This window comes from Sciurus carolinensis, chromosome X, assembly GCF_902686445.1.
Source record: "Sciurus carolinensis chromosome X, mSciCar1.2, whole genome shotgun sequence".
NCBI classification, from domain to species: Eukaryota; Metazoa; Chordata; class Mammalia; order Rodentia; family Sciuridae; genus Sciurus; species Sciurus carolinensis.
This window is the reverse complement of record NC_062232.1, coordinates 25258788-25272466: the sequence shown is the minus strand read 5'-3', so window position 1 is coordinate 25272466 and position 13679 is coordinate 25258788. Positions and strand designations below refer to the sequence as shown.

The 13679-nt window shown below is 34.0% G+C and overlaps 1 protein-coding gene across 4 annotated transcripts in view; it reads left to right on the top strand.

The window, feature by feature from the left end:
- Dmd (dystrophin) overlaps nucleotides 1-13679 on the top strand; it is a 2099091-nt gene that overhangs the window by 1532512 nt on the left and 552900 nt on the right. For all 4 annotated transcript variants that reach the window (XM_047536255.1, XM_047536256.1, XM_047536254.1 and 1 more), the window contains exon 53: nucleotides 5464-5675. In XM_047536255.1, coding sequence (XP_047392211.1) covers nucleotides 5464-5675 — 212 coding nt within the window. The remainder of the gene's footprint in view (nucleotides 1-5463; nucleotides 5676-13679) is intronic.

Here is a 13679-nt window from a genome sequence, read left to right as displayed (position 1 = left end):
CTGATTGACCTTATGTGGGACATGAGTCCATCAACAACTAAGACCAGGGAGATGACATAAACAACAAGGAAAACCCTTAGAGTTAGGAGAAGTCTACCATATGGAAACCACACAAATGGGAAAACAGAGGGGGAAGGTAGGAGAAGGAGCAATTAATAAATATTCAGTAGATTCACCTTCTCAGGAACTCTCCTCTACCAGGTGACATCTTTATGCTTTTGACCATTTCCATTTTTTCATCTTCAATATCTATATTCTTAAATTCTGTTTTGGAAAAAAATCTTACCTTCACCTCAACTTGCTCTTTCGCTCTCTTCTTTAAAGAGCTCTAGATGGATAACCTACAATTCACTGTCTTCTTCATAGACATTTATTTGCTAATATCCTACAAGAAGATTTCTGTCACTCTAAATTGGGCTTGGTTGTGCACACCTGTAGTCATAGATACTCAGAAGGCTGAGGTAGGAGAACTGTTTGAGACCATCTTGGACATCATAGAGACCCTGTCTCCAAAAACACTCTACCATTTCATTAAAATTATTTTCATCTTCATGGAATTCCATATGGCCAAAGCCAATGGTACTTTGGGCATGGGGCCAAGGGTTTACTCTTTGGGTCCTAATGTTGGCTCTACTAGGCCCTATTTGTATGATCTTAAGCCAGTTCTTTAACACAGTCTTTATTTCCTTATGTGTTAAATGAAGATAACAGCAGCAACAACAACAACAGCAAAACAGTGATAATTACAGGATTTTTCATAATGGTTAAATGAATTAATACATGTAGAGAACTTAAAATAGTACTCTGAACCAAGTAGGTATTCAAATTAATATTATTTTTGTTATCTCTTGTTATATTTCTGTCAATTAAAAATTTTAACCACTATCATGGTTTTTTTTAAAAATTACTTTTCCATGTTCTATGAAAGTATGCTTACCCTTCTTGCCTGTATTTTATTGGCTCCTTTTGTTTTATTCATTCTTTATCTGTTATATTTTCCAAGACTCTATCCTCAAACCTCTGCTCTGCTCAATTTATGTCATACTGATCAGAATGCATTCACATTGATGGTTTCACTTTTTACTTCTGTGCAGCAATTTCCAATCCCAGACCTTTCCCTCTCTCTCCCAAAATACATAGTTATGCTATAGACCATTCAGTCTAAATGAGTATAATTATAGTCCTATGAATGGTCCTCAAAACCTGTCATTGTAGGTCCAAGAATGACTCATTATTTTAACCCACATCATCTTGTAATCTTCAGGTAGATAGTGAATAACATCACTATCTAACAAACATCCAAACCATATGTCAGGGAATCTATTTTCAGCTTCTTTGTTTTCCCAGTATTTAGCATAACACCTGGTATCTAGTAGATGGTGAATGAAATGGCAGCTGTCTGGCTAGATGAATAGATATTTTGGTAGGGTCTATTCAGGGGTAGGTGGATTGTCAAATGATCCTGTAACCTATAAATTTATTTAGTTAACTATGATCTAGTTATAATATGTAGTTGAAGGTCAAGAGTGAGAAGGCACACCCTCAATGGAATGTACACCCCAATGAACCATTTTATCTTATAATACTATACATATATAACCACTTTAGGCTAAAAACCTTCCATTTTTATGACTGAACAAGCACTCAAATGGTATGTTTGTCTCAAATTCGGTCCAGGTTATTAAAGTTCCCTCTTTTTTCCAAAATTAAAAATATTTACCCACATAATAGGAGGAACTACTTTACTTAATTCTAATATCAAGTTATGACCTTTTCAAAATACAGACTATCTATGATATCGAAATTAACTATAGATGTACAAAATACTCACTGGGATGAATTCAAACAGCTCACCCTGTTTATGTAAAAACCATTAGGCATTCTAAAACAATTGCCAACATAGTAAAATGTCACTAATTAAGGCTAACTAAGGTTAAGACAAATTTAAATCAGAGACTATTTTTAAGGAAAATAAATTTTATTACTTTTATATATCTATAGTAAACAACAACAGATTAAGTAAAAATGTGCCAAGTATACAAACAAATGTATCCTTCTATTACAAGTTAAAAAATAGTGTGTGATTAAGCTAGGAATAGTGGTGTACTCCTGTAATCCCAGTGTCCCAAGAGGCTAAAGCAGGAGGATCACAAGTTCAAAGTCAGCCTTAGCAACTTAGTGAGGCCCTAAACAACTTAGTGGGACCCTGTCTCAAAATAAAAAATAAAAAAGGGCTGAGTATATGGTGCAGTGGTTAAGTGCCCCTGGCTTTAATCCCTGGTACCCAAAAAAGTGTGTAATTTTAATATCAGTTGTTTTTTGACCAGTGGAAAATATTTCAGAACATTGAACTACATTTTATTTTATATTAAGCAGTTTTCCTATAATAGTATTTATACTATTAATTTTATAAACCAAAAATTAAGTAGAAGACTAATTAGTAACTATAAATCCTCAACTATAATAGGCTTCCCACTACCAAGTGGAGCAGCAATGATAATACAACAAAACAATGGTGTTCAAAGATTATACAGAGAGACTGACATTTAAACACAAGTTGATATGTTAACCAAAGTTGGAATGTAATCCACTGCTTTTTTAATGCACAGCAAACTCTCGAATAGAAATAAACCCAATAAAAATAGTAGTCTACAATTAGTGCCAATCACTTAGTTATATACATTTTGATTACCAGATTCTAGATTTCATGTCCCAGTCACTGGTTTTGTAGGGTCTATCCAGCCCTGATCCTTATTCACAAAATACCTTCAGTAATTCTTTTTCACTTACAACTTCTCATAACTGTATGGAGGCAGCAGGGTTAATTAAAAAGGAGTTTACTTATACCCTGAAGTAAGAAACATAATTTCATGGTACCGTGGTATATACATTTTGTTTGTCCATCCATAACCAATCTTTGCCCTTCTCTACCCTGCTCTGTATTCTGGGAGGCTGACCTGTTTCACCACTGAGCTCCCAGGACCTCTGGCTTCCAGTTGGTTTAGGCACTGGGGAGCCCTAATAGGAAATTGAAGAGAGTAGGCAAAATGAGATCAGGATATTTATGCTTCTAATTCCCTGCTTGTGAGGTTGCCGTAGGCTGACTGTGTTTCCTGATAAAAGGTTACTGCTTTTTCTCAAGGTGGTTTCTCATTATGATTCTCTGCTTCTGGCCACTTCTTCTTCCCCTCATGCCTTTGGTCTAACAACTCCACTGCTGCAAGGTTCTTGTATTTTCTGGAGTGGTTTTCTTACACCCTGCTTATGTTGTAATTTGTTCCTTTGTAGATAAACCTCTTAGATTACATAGTCCAGACAACAGGAATGTGTCTATAAAGCTAAGATACACCAGAAGACCATGGTGAGATATTGAAAAGTTTTGTTTTAGTTCATTTTCTGTTGCTATAGCAGAATTACTGAAACTAGTTAATTTATATTTAAAAAGAGACTTCATTTGACCTCCGATTTGGAGTCTAAGAAGTCCAAGAGTCTGGTACTGACTTCTTTTCAGCTTCTAGCAGGAATATCATGATGTTTCAACTTATGGTAGAAAGTGGAAGGGCAAAAGGGTGCATACGAAAGATTCTTTGTTATTTAACTTTCAGTCACTGTGAAAAAAATACCTGATAGAATAAACTTAGGAGGAAGAAAGGTTACTTTTGACTATGATTTCAGAGGTTTCAGTCCATGGTCACTTGATTCTGTTGCCTTTGGACCTGTGATGAGGCAGTACATCGTGGTGGGGAAAGTGTGGTAAGGAAGATGCTTACTTCATGATGGTTGGAAAGTAGAGGTGGGCAGGGTCCCAATATCCCCTACATGGACACATCCCCAATAACCTAATTTCCTTCCACTAGAACCCACCTACTAAAGGTGTAATACCTCACAATAGTGTTATGGGCTGAGGAATAAGCCTTTAACACATAGACCTTTGGGAAACATTTAAGAACCAAACCACAGCAGAGGCAAAACTTGAGAGGCAGCCTTGCTTTATAACAACCTACTCTTGCAGTAACTAATTCAGTCCTGTGAGAGCAAGAGCTCACTCATGTGAAAAATGCATTAATAAATTAATGAGGACACCAACCCCTACCTCCCACTAAGTCCCCCCCTCCCAATACTGCTATATTGGGAGTAAGCCTTAACAGGAATTTTGGTGGCAACAAACCATACTCAAGCCATAGCAGGTTTAAATAGGGATAGATGTGATCAAATTTATATTAGTTACTAATTTTTCTCCAGTGTCGAATTTACAATGTAAAACCAAGATTTGAGACAAAAGATCTATATGCAGTGTACTACAGGCATAAAGGCAAAAAAAAAAATGACAGCACTTTCCAGTGGCAATAGAAAGAGGAAAGAAGGTATGTATGAAGGAAATTTGTAACTAATTATATATGGTGTTAGATGAGGGTTAGGGAAAAATCTAGAATCTCTATTAGGTTTCATAGTTAAGGGATAAAGAAAATGGTAATTTTGTACATTTCCTACAACATTATTTCTATTTTGTAATACCAATTTAAAGAAGTTGTTTAGGGAAAATGTGATCCTGTTTATTGTTAATATTCTAAAATAATGGATGTTTGAACAGAATCTAAAGGGCTTCTCTTAGATTCACAATGATGCCAAAAATAGCCTCAATATAAGCCAGTTTTACAGAATGCATTCCACATGAATTCTTAGATTTTGTTAAAAGAAGTTTCCAATACCTCTAACTACTCTTGGGTTCCCTCAGAAGATTGTAAATGGTTTATTTGAGAGGTAAGGGAAATACCAGAGGACAGAGGAAGTAAGACTAGTAAAGCAAGGCAGCAAGAAAAGATGGTGCATTGTCAACCAAGCTACCACTGTGAGCCATTGCAGATTTCTCCCACTGGGGAAACTCTAGATCCCTTGGAAGACACATGCCTCAGAGTTATCTCCCATATGGTAAGGGTACCAGAGTGTCCATACCCAAATTCCTATGATCAGTCATTAGTTATAGGCTGTTTCTGGGATGTGGTGAGGAGATACCACCTCCCTAGTGTGTTTACCCTGCCACTTGGCTGGCAAATCAATCACTTGGTTGTAGTAACAGAAATCCTTTAGGCAATAAAATGCTAATGCTGATATAAAAAATCATACTGATGAGTGGTAAGAGTGAGGGGATTTGGGTATTCTGCTGTAGAACCTTTCTAAAAGATAATTCATATTTGACTCAGGGGATTAATAATATAGTTAAAATTTTTCCACACACACATACACACACATATATGTTCTAGGTCACCTTCAGGAAGATAATTTAACAGAAATCATATTTACCATCTGAAAAAAGTAAGGAATCTTGTCCATTGTCCTAGCCCTAATGCAATGAACACTGTTTTTCAATGAGCAACATAAACATGAGATAATATTTTGATGTTAAGTTTCAAATGTCTTCTCCAGACTAGTATTCATCAGTGTTCATTTCTCCTTTCATTACAGTTGAAAGAATTCAGAATCAGTGGGATGAAGTACAGGAACACCTTCAGAATCGGAGGCAACAGTTAAATGAAATGTTAAAGGATTCAACGCAATGGTTGGAAGCTAAGGAAGAAGCTGAGCAGGTCTTAGGACAGGCCAGAGCCAAACTTGAATCATGGAAGGAGGGTCCTTATACAATGGATACAGTTCAAAAGAAAATCACTGAAACCAAGGTTAGTATCAAAGATTTCTTCTCAAAATACTGGTTAACTGAATAAAATTATGCCATGGATTAAATATTAATGATTTTTAAATGTAAATTTATTAAAGGAAAATTACATTTAAGGTGAAATGAACAGTAAATTTGGAATCAGAGCAGAAATTAGTGTAAAACAGATGCTAATATCAATCTTAAATTGATTTTATTTGATCTGAGTATAGTGGGATGGTTTTTATATTGAACTGTCATTTAAGATCACTTAAAAGTTGATGTATGTACAACACTTAGGTAGTAGCATGAAGTCAGCTATTTGAGTTTAATTCCTTCCTAGAAAAAATAACAAATCTACTTCTTACCTTATTTGAGGGCCTAGATGGACAAGTGGCTATATGGACAAGGCAGAAATAAGATGTACTCTCATTTTCTCTTCCCATTTTCTGACCTCCAGCCCAACTCATTCTTCCCTTCTTTCTCTTCCTTCTATTTTTCCTTCTTTCTCCTCCCAAACTTTACCAGATATCTGTCTACTTAGGATATGAAAAAGGGAAAGGAAATAAAATTTCCATAGATGATGCTTTGCATTCATTCGATTCTTTCAAATGTGGCATTTGCAGATCAGTAGAAAATACATTAAATGCTAAAGAATGAATACCCTTGAGGGAATTTTAAGCAGAAATCTCTTACCATTTTAAGTATGATAGGAACTTGATCAGACTGAGTACTTGATCAAATCCCTCTACAGATTTTTGTATCTGGTAGAAAACGCCTTTTGCTGAATCTTACATTATTTATACCATCTTAGAAGAAAACCATACAGTTTTCTTGGATTAAGTGGTTTTCATTTCTAAATTAGTCAGATTAAATTATGATAAGCTGCAATAAGAAACACTGAAAAGGTAACAGCTAAATACAATAAGAATAAATAAGATTCATTTCTTGATTATGTCATAGTCCAGTAGAAGCTGAAAAGCCCCTTTTAGGAGCTCTGTCCAAATGGGCACTTGGGGTTAAGCTTTTCCAAGTTTTTGAAATTATTGTCTTAAAAATATGTCCACCTAAGGCCACTGGAGGAGAGAATGTAGTCAAAAAATACCTGGGTTTTTAGCTGAGCCTGGAAATTCTACCACATCTCATTGACAAGAGCTTGTTTCCTACTTAGTTTCAGAAAGAGTAATTGATAATCTTTTAGCCAATCTATATCGTAGCCACTTTGTCAAAGGATCTAAGCTGCTATGAGAACAAGATTTTCATTTATACAATAAGAATTTAAAAGGTCACTTAGGATTTTAAGCCTTAACATTAGCTCTGTTGGAAGCAAAATCTATATAGATTAAAATTTTTTCATGAGATACTTATTATCACTAGTAATTTTTAATGGATAAGCATAGCATTAGTCATTTCTAATGATCATTTTCCTATTTCCTTATCTGACTATGAACATAGAATCCATGTGGTTATTCTGAAAGATCTGATCTTCCCCAGAAGGTACTTTCCATAAATTCAGGATACTATGAATTTATCAGATCATAGACCAAAGTGGTAATGAATCAGAAGGAATTAGCAGGAAAAACAATTCGGACTGGACCCTGGAGATAAATGAGGGAAAGGAGAGATGAGAAGCATATAGTGATAGGTTTGATTAGAGATAGTGGAGCCTGGATGTTGGCAAATGAAAAATAATCTTACCCTAAAGTTATGGCAATGATGATTAGGGGTTAGTAGCTCTAAGAAGATTAAGTGGCTTCAAAAAAGACCAAAAATGGCGAAAGGAAATGTGGGAGAAAACAACAATCTTACTCTCAAACCATGTAAAATACAATTATTTATTTAAAATACCTAAAACAAAAACAGAATTGTATTACAATTACTATCCTCATCAAACTTTTGAAATTAAAAAGAATGCTCTAGGGTGGTCAGAAACTACATTATAAAAATGGCTCAGCCATTATCTGTAGAAATGGATATTTTTGTGTTCTCTATTTAAGAATTTAGTGATATATAGTGCTGTGCATTCGATGTAAGTTCATAAAACAGATAAAGATAACAAAAGCTGTGATTTTTCTCATTCATTTCCTGAATGATATATGCTAATACTAAAAGTAATCCTAATGTTAATACTAACTTTTAGTGACCGAGTGCTATGTATAAAAAACTATGCTAGTCACTTCACATATATTGGTTTATTTCATCCTCTCAAAATCCCCTTATGAAAAATATTTTTCTTCCTCTTTGAAGATAAGAAAACAAGGCTAGCGAGGTTCAGTAACTCCTTTCAAAACAACACAGCTGTGATGTGAATGCATAGCAGTTACTCTTGTAGATAATCTCAAAGATTTCCTCTTCCACCTATTGTCTGTGTGGTTAAAACAAATTGAGAAAACACCATGAAGACTTGAAGGAAAGGCAATTGTAATTATTAACAAACAGATAAGATCATATTGTATTTCTTATAAGCCAACAGGTAAAGAAAACAGGTAGTGGGGAAGTTTTTGTATTGTTTCCCATTATGAAAAATCAAAAAAATAATTGCAAATTGCTCTATTTTAAGTGAAACTGGTATTTTTAAAGTCTTCCTAGAGTTTGGGGGCAAATAAAACAAGCTCTGATCTTTAGTCTAATATATTATCACTACTGAGTGATTTTAGCAGGATTATCATTTAAGATTTTCTTTTAAGAAGAAAGTAAATACAGACATGATGTGAAATTGGGGAATTTGACCAGGATTTCCTTCCTCATAAACTGTCTGAGCCTGCATGCCTAATATTGGCAAGAGACCTGTGGGCTTCATCAGAGTTAGAGAGCTATGATTACAGTAGTCACCCTCCCTTAAGCATTATCACTGATGACTACCCTGTCACTAATGAGCAAAAATGAAATAGTTTCAAAGGCAACTACCAGCACTGTTACACTCTTTTACAACTAGACTAATCACCATACCTGAACCTTTAAAAATCACCAATAATCCTATTATATAATGATTTATAATTGCTAATCTTTATAATATCTTCTACTTCTTATCTACATATATTTTGATTTTCCTAATTATGTAAGTAAAATGTTTAATTCTTTTTGTAAGTTCAGCATTATGGCATAAATTTTGTCAGATTGCTATATAACTTTTAATAATTAACATTTTTTAATTATTTGTAGTATTTTATTAAGTCCCATCTTTATTTCCTTACTGGTTTGACATTTTGAAAACCTCTTGATCTGGTTAGAAAAATAGTAGAGAAGAAATGGGGACAATGATAACCCATTCACATAATAGAAATCAAATCTGAGATGGCATCTGGTAAAAACCTTTCTTAAAAACATGGTCAGACTAAAAGGAAAGAGCAACAGGAGAGTCCTAATTTGGCATAACAGAATATAAATGGCCCATTGTGTCAATTACTAATACACAGTTCCTTAAGAGAAGTCCATATTTATAATTTCTTTCTTTGCCTTATAACCTTTAAGTTTTTTAAACAAAACATGAAGTTAGAAAATAGTCGATTTTGTCAACCACATGTCTTCATCTATCTTCTCCACATACCTGATACAATAATGTTCTTTTGAGAAGAAAGACAGATGTTAGGGAAAAACATACAAGATTTCAATCCTAATCAAAATGCCTGCCAACAGGACATGACAAAATCCTATGAGAGATGATGCCATTTAGAACTTTCATAAGAGGCAAAAATAGTATGCTGTTGGTTTCTAAAACTGCCAGCAGTGGCCATCATGGGATTTATTTCATTTGGCAGAATCTTGGTTGAGTTCACAACCTGTTCCCTAGGCTAGTAAGATTGGTCCAAACTTGGCAATGAATTCTTTGGAAAAATTATTTCTTGATCATAATTTTAAACTTTCGTTTCCAGTGTCAAGAGAGATTTGCCCAGGCTCAGAGTTTTCATTTATTTTTTCTCCTTTCAGCTTTTGAAAGAGAAATTCCTTTTTTGTCTGCTTTGTGATTGCTTTTGTGTCAAATTCAGCATAAAAGCTTTTCAAACATGACGGCATTAACTGTTTTCTGCTTGGCTGAACTAAGAGTACATGAATTCAATAGAGAAGTGAAATCTTGTTTGAGTCTAGCTGATTTGGCTATATAATACTTAAAACTATCTGAAGCAAGAAATCCAATAATTTTCAAATTATTAAATAAATATTTCCAAGGCTGCAAAATCTGTTTTGAAGACATTCTTTAGGGAATCAGAACATAGATACATGGTAATCACATAATTAATTTTCAAACTAGAACTTGTTATATATATAGAAAGTATGTTGGCTATTTGAGGATCTCAAATTGTTTTACTAGGAAAGAAAGTAATCAGGGGGAAATTTTTTCAAATATGGAAGTAAAGCCTTAGATTTTTAATTATTTGTGGAGGGATGGATGGTATCATATGAAATCCTATCTGCCTTAAAGACATGTACAGTAGTGGAAACTGAATTATTCTTTTGTATATTTTGTTTATTTTTTATAGTTACACAAAATTAAGTAAATTGATCCACATTAGTAGTTTGAGGTTTAGATTTCTGGTACAGTAATGAAAAACATTATCAAAAATCTTGCTAGGACCTATCTTTTTTTTCATGCATTTTTAAATTCCCTTTTCCCCTAAAGCTTCCACACCATTAAAGAGAAAGAATCAATAAGCTAAAACATACTTTAAGAGTAAAAGTACTATGAAGCTATTAAATTTCTCAAGATACACAGAGTGCATCCTACATCACTGATAGAGCACAAGTAGTCATGGGCTAGTTTCTGCCTGGTGCTGCTCTATTATTTAAATATTTAATGGTGAGTGGTCATGTCTTGCATTACTTTAGGCCTTGATTGTACCAGTTTTCTTTTCACGGTTTAACTTACTCCATGCCTGAAAATATATGTCACTCTGGAAATTCACCTGTCCACAAAAACAATGAAAATGCTGGCAAATATTGTTAAAACCATCTTTTCTGCAATCTGGAAATTAACCAAAGGTCTGCCAACAATTTCTGACCTTCTGAACTTCAGTAAGAACAGCAAAGTTTGACATTCTCTATCTTGGTCTTTCCCCCTCATTTTCTCCTGACTCTACAGTAGTCTTAAAAGTCAGAAGACTTACATCCTTGGCAATTATGAAAACTAGCAACTTTGTATCCACCAGAGAGACTAGACAGGATTGGAGTCCCTTAAAAATACCTATTGTATCCCTCAAACATCATCATTATTTGATCTGTCTTGCAGCTTCCTAGAAAAATTCTATATACAATCTTGTCATTATTTGTCTTAATGTAGAGCTAACTCACCAGGCAAACCAGGCTGTTTGTCCAAACCAATCAGTAGCAATTATTTAACATAGCACCTTCCTTAGGCTGTGCTGCTGGTTGAAATAAGCATGGTCTCAAGAAAAACACTTTAAATGAAGATCTGGACAATGAAATGTTCACAGAGGACATGAACAAGCTCTAACATATTCCTGGGAGATAACCATGCACATGTGTTAACACATAGAGAATATGAATAAAGAGATAGAACTTATAAACAACAACCAAATGGAAATTCTGAAGTTAAAAACCACAAGTAGAATGAAATTTTCATTAGAAAAATCTCAAAAACAGGATTGAACTGGCAGAAGACAGAAGAAATAATCAACAAGCTTGGTGATAGGTCAACAGGGATAATCCAATCTGAGAAACAAAAAGATAATTAAGGAAATACATAAAGCAAGAACTGACAGAATTAAAGGGAGAAAAAGAAAATTCAACAAAAATAGTTGGACATTCCTCACTTTTAATAATAAATAGAACATGTGGACAAATCAACAAGGAAATAGAAACATGAAAAACCTATAAACTTACAAGACCTAACAGACATCTATACAACAATCCACCCAATAATAGCAAAATACACATACTTCTCAATTACACAAGACATGCTGTCCAAGATAGAACATATTCTAGGCCATAAGTAAATAATGTATTCACAAACATTAAAATCATGTAATATAGAATTTCTGACTATAATGGAATGAAATTAAAAAATCGGTAACACAAGTTAATTTAAGAATTTACAGCTGGGCACAGTGGCAAACACTTGTAATCCCAGTGGCTCAGGAGGCTGAGGCAGGAGGATAACAAATTCAAAGCCACCCTCAGCAATTTAGTGCCAAAAAATTAGTTTACGAATGTGATAAAACTATATAACATATACTTAAGTAGCTAAAATGTCAGAAGAAGAAAACAAAAAGTAAAAATACTTCAAGAAAGAATAGAAATAAAACACTTAAAAACTTATGAGAGGTAGCTGAAGCAATGCTTATAGTAAAATGTGTAACTGTAAGTACCTATACTAGGGCTGGGACTGTGACTCAGTTGTAGAGTGCTCGCCTAGCCCTTGTGAGGCACTGAGTTCAATCCTCAGCATCACATAAAAATAAAATATTGTGTCCATCTATAAATATTTTGAAAAAAAGTCTTTATATTAAAAAAAAAGAAGGACCATGCATGCCTGTAATCCCAGTGGCACAGGAGGCTGAGGCTGAAGTATTCAAAGTTCAAAGCCAGCCTCAGCAATGGCGAGGTACTGAGCAACTCAGTGAGATCCTGTCTCTAAATAAAATACAAAACAGATTTGGGGATGTGGCTCAGTGGTTGAGTGTCCCTGAGTTCAATCCCCAGTACACACACAAAAGAAAACAGTAGAAGAAGAAGAAATATCTCAAATCAATACCCTAACCTTTTACCTTAAGAAACTAGAAAAAAAACAGAGAAAGTTGAACCTATAGCAATCAGAAGGTTTTAATAAATATTAGAGTTAAATGAAGTAGAGAAAATAAATACAGTAGAGAAAATCAACAAAACCAAAATGTGGTTATTTGAAAAGATCAACAAAATTGACAGACAACCCTTTAGCTAAATGATTTTTGAAAAGAGAACTGATCACGAGGAAAGCAACATGTGATAATAGAGGCAGAGATTGGAGTGATAGAGCTGCATGCCAGAAAAATACCAAGGATTGATGGTCACTGTCCAACTAGGAAGAAACAAGGAAGGATACTGTACTACAGTTTTCAGTGGGAACATGGCTTGTTGAATGGTAGCATGGAGGCTTGATTCTGGATCTTGCTTCCAAAACTCTGAGACTATAAAATAGTGTTGTTTTGAGCCACTGAGTTTGTGGCACCTTATTATTGTAGACTTAGGGAAATAATACAGAAGGGGAGTTCCTCAGATTAAAAAGGGCAACTACAAAATATCCGTAGTTAACATTGGAGTGAAAGTCAGAATGCTTTCCTTAAGAACAGCAACAAAATAAAGATGCCTGGTCCCACCACTTATTTCAGTATGATATTAGAAGTTCAGACCAGGGAAATTAGGCAAGAAAAATAAAAGGCCTCTAAATTAAAAAGGAATAAATGAACTGCCTCTACTTGCAGATGACATATCTTGAATATTCTAGGAATCCACTAAAAATATTATATCTAATACATTAATTTAGGATACAAGATCAGTATACAAAACCAAATTATTTTCTATACATTAGCAATGAATAATCTGAAAATGAAATTAAGAAAACTATTACATTTAAAACAATTCCAAAATAAAGTAGAAATAAAAGAAATACAAGACTTCTACCTTAATAGTGAGAAAGCATCCATGGACAAAATTAAAGATCTAAGTAAATGTAAAAAAATCCTAACACTTAATATTATTAAGATAATGATAGCCTTCAAATCAATATATAGATTCAATGCAAATCTTATCAAAATCCTAGCTGGATTTTCTGCATAAATTGGCAAGTGGATCCTAAAATTCATACTGAAATGCATCAAACCCAGAATAGCCAAAGCAACCTTGAAAAAAAGACCAAAAATTATTGGACTCAACTTCTCATTTTTAAAACTTTCTACAAAACTATAGGAATCAAGACAATGTGATACTGGCATATGACTAGACATATAGATCAATGAAATGGAATTAAAAACCCAGACTAAACCTGTGCATTTATGGTCAGTTGATTTTTTAAAAATTTTTACATACTGCATTTTGA